Raw genomic sequence first — 2,624 nt, 5'->3', positions numbered from 1 at the left:
GGTCTGTGTCTCGGCCCCGGCCCGGCGTAGGCCCGGTGTAGGCCCCGGCGCCATGGATCCGTTCCTGACTCTGCTGCACTCTTTCTCCTCGAGCTTTTCGGACCGTGAGCTTTCTTCCTTGAAGTTTCTCTGCGGGGGGAAGATTGGGAAAAGGAAACTTGAGGCTGTGCAAAGTGGCGGGGGGGGGCTCCTTTTTTAGCAGCAGCTGATTGCAAGCGACAAGGTAGAGTTTCTTGAAGGCTTGCTTAAGAACATTAAAAGAGAAGATTTGATCTCGCAGCTAAAGCAGTTCGTAGAGGAAAGAGAAGTGAATGCTCCTGATGATCAACCAGAGGTGCATGAAAGACGTAGGTTGCTTATTTTTTTTAACACCCCGCCCTCCCCTCCCTAAGCAGCCCCAGTACATCTGTACCCCACCTGTGGGTGTGCTCAGAGCAAACACGGAGCAGGGCTGCTCTCGGGTGCCTGCCTTAGCTGAGCCCACTACTAATGGTGCTTCTGCTGCTGATTGCTGCATGGGACTGTGTTGTACATACCACGAGGCAGCATACGCTGCAAACAGCTTTCCAGAGCGGAAATTTCTTCCCTTTTTTTATGGAATGATCACTTGGAAATTGTGCTGTGTACTTGAGATTCTAAGTGTATCCAGCAGCTTTTCAGAATGCGCTGTGACTTTCAGTATGTATGAAGCAGCAAGAGGGATGGTGTTTTACCAACAACAACAAAAAATAACCCAAACAAACTTTTTTAAAAATGTGTGTTTCTTAAGTAAACCCATCACTAACTTGATCTATTTCTGCTGTTTCAGGTCTTCTGGAGGCAGCTATTGAAGTCATATGTGAAAATGTTGGGAGAGACTGGAAAATGCTGATACGAAAACTTGGCATTTCTGAACCAAAACTGGACAGAATAGTGGCAGCCAATCCATTTAATTTGCAGGAACAGTTGTTTAAGTCACTTAGGGAGTGGCTGAAATGGAAGGGAAAAGATGCAAAGGTGACTGACTTAATAAAAGCTCTTCGGGGCTGTAATATGAATTTGGTGGCAGACAAAGTTGAACTTGCTACTGAACAATTGAACCAGGTACAATCCATGTAAAACCCCTTCCACGTCCCACAGATATGAATGAACAAAGTGCCTTCTACTTTTCTGAACCAAAAGCAATGTCAGATATATCTTCTCTGAAAGTACATCAGTGGGACACTTTTGAGGCAACTGTAATTTAAAATTTCACAGGGAGGTTGGATTTTTTTTTTTTTTTTTGTGGCCTGTTATAACTGTAGTGTGCAAGAGGGAAGGAGTAGACCTCTCAGCTGTGTCCTGGGTTTTCTTTTTGGGTAGCATAAGATAATCTCTTCCTCAGGCCCGAAGACTGAAGTGCAAGAGGGCTGGTAACTATTATGGTGGCAGAAAACGTGCCTGGTTGAAATCAAATGTCTGTATCAAGTGCCTTTATAATCCTGAAGGAAATGTTCTGCAACTATCAAAGAAATTGTGTCTCCCAGAGATGTTCACAGGAGCCTCTTTTTACTGCCGTGAATGTTTTAAAGTTTTTTACTAGGAATCCTTTTATAACCTATATCACAGACCTGGTTGTGTCTGCTGCAGTTATCTCTGCTCTTGGTAACAAAAGTGTGTACTGTAACAAAACCTAGAAAACAAATTGATTTCTTTTTAGTGGAGGGGTGTGAAAGCCTACCGAAAGCAGATATATAGAACTGACTTTCCTCTAGTGATGAAGATCATCTGTCTTCCACAACAGTTTCTCTTCAAAGGTTGCTCCAGATCCAATAGCTGTTCCAAGTCCTCTGTAATTTTCATTCTTCATATATTTCATTCATATTCAATACTTCATTCCTGTTCCTTTACATTTTTTGAAAGTGGTTGTAAGCAACTCACAGAGGAAAGAGGATTTGTGAATGAGACTAGATTCAGTTTTCAGAACAGACTTCGAAAAATGGCGTTCACACCTAACCTAAGACTGGAAAAATTGCACAAGCTTCAAGACATGCGGAGTTGTAGGAGCCTCTCGAGACCATCCCCTATGCAAGGGGAAGAAATTCTTCAAAATCATTGTTACTTGAATGAGTAGGATTGTTTGTTACTGCAAACATCCTGCTAACTACATAAATAGATACTTGAAGAGGAGAGGCTGTTTTTTTCCTACTGTACCTGCGTGACTGTTAGCTCCTTTCGAGTTTATTCCATGGTGCCATTACTACGAGGGCTGGGTGTCAGCATATAATACACCACTACTCTGCATAAATGCTGTGACACTGATAATTTTCAAGTTTTTGTTGCAGTTGGTGCTCCTAGTTTTGATGATGACACATGAATACCTGACTGTAGTTAATGGAAACTGCTGTGATGTGAACTTGGGTTTTTATTAAGGTTTTTCCTTAAATGATTCTCGCAAATATTTTTCTAATCATTGCATACTAGATATCAATGACTGTATTCAGGGAAAGGAGCAATGGGTAATGCAGGAGTTTCCACTCTCCATCCTTTTGGGCAGGTACAGCTCTCTGAGTGCTTGCTCCAATACTTGTCAGTATCGATTGTCAATTCCAGACTTGCAGCAGGAGACACAGTGCTGCACTTCAGCTCAGTCACTAGCTCAAATG

At 42.6% G+C, this 2,624-nt stretch overlaps 1 protein-coding gene across 1 annotated transcript; it reads left to right on the top strand.

Annotated features, from left to right (window-relative positions):
* The first annotated feature begins 37 nt into the window (after positions 1-37).
* FADD (Fas (TNFRSF6)-associated via death domain) lies at positions 38-2,245 on the top strand. The gene is given in 3 exon segments (XM_010085366.1): positions 38-347; positions 809-1,053; positions 2,135-2,245. Coding segments are annotated over 3 exon segments (651 nt in total). The 5' UTR covers positions 38-52.
* The last annotated feature ends 379 nt before the right edge of the window (positions 2,246-2,624 follow it).

The sequence above is a fragment of the Pterocles gutturalis genome, unplaced genomic scaffold (genome assembly GCF_000699245.1).
Source record: "Pterocles gutturalis isolate BGI_N339 unplaced genomic scaffold, ASM69924v1 scaffold900, whole genome shotgun sequence".
In the NCBI taxonomy this organism is placed as follows: Eukaryota; Metazoa; Chordata; class Aves; order Pterocliformes; family Pteroclidae; genus Pterocles; species Pterocles gutturalis.
This window is presented reverse-complemented; position numbering and strand designations above follow the sequence as displayed.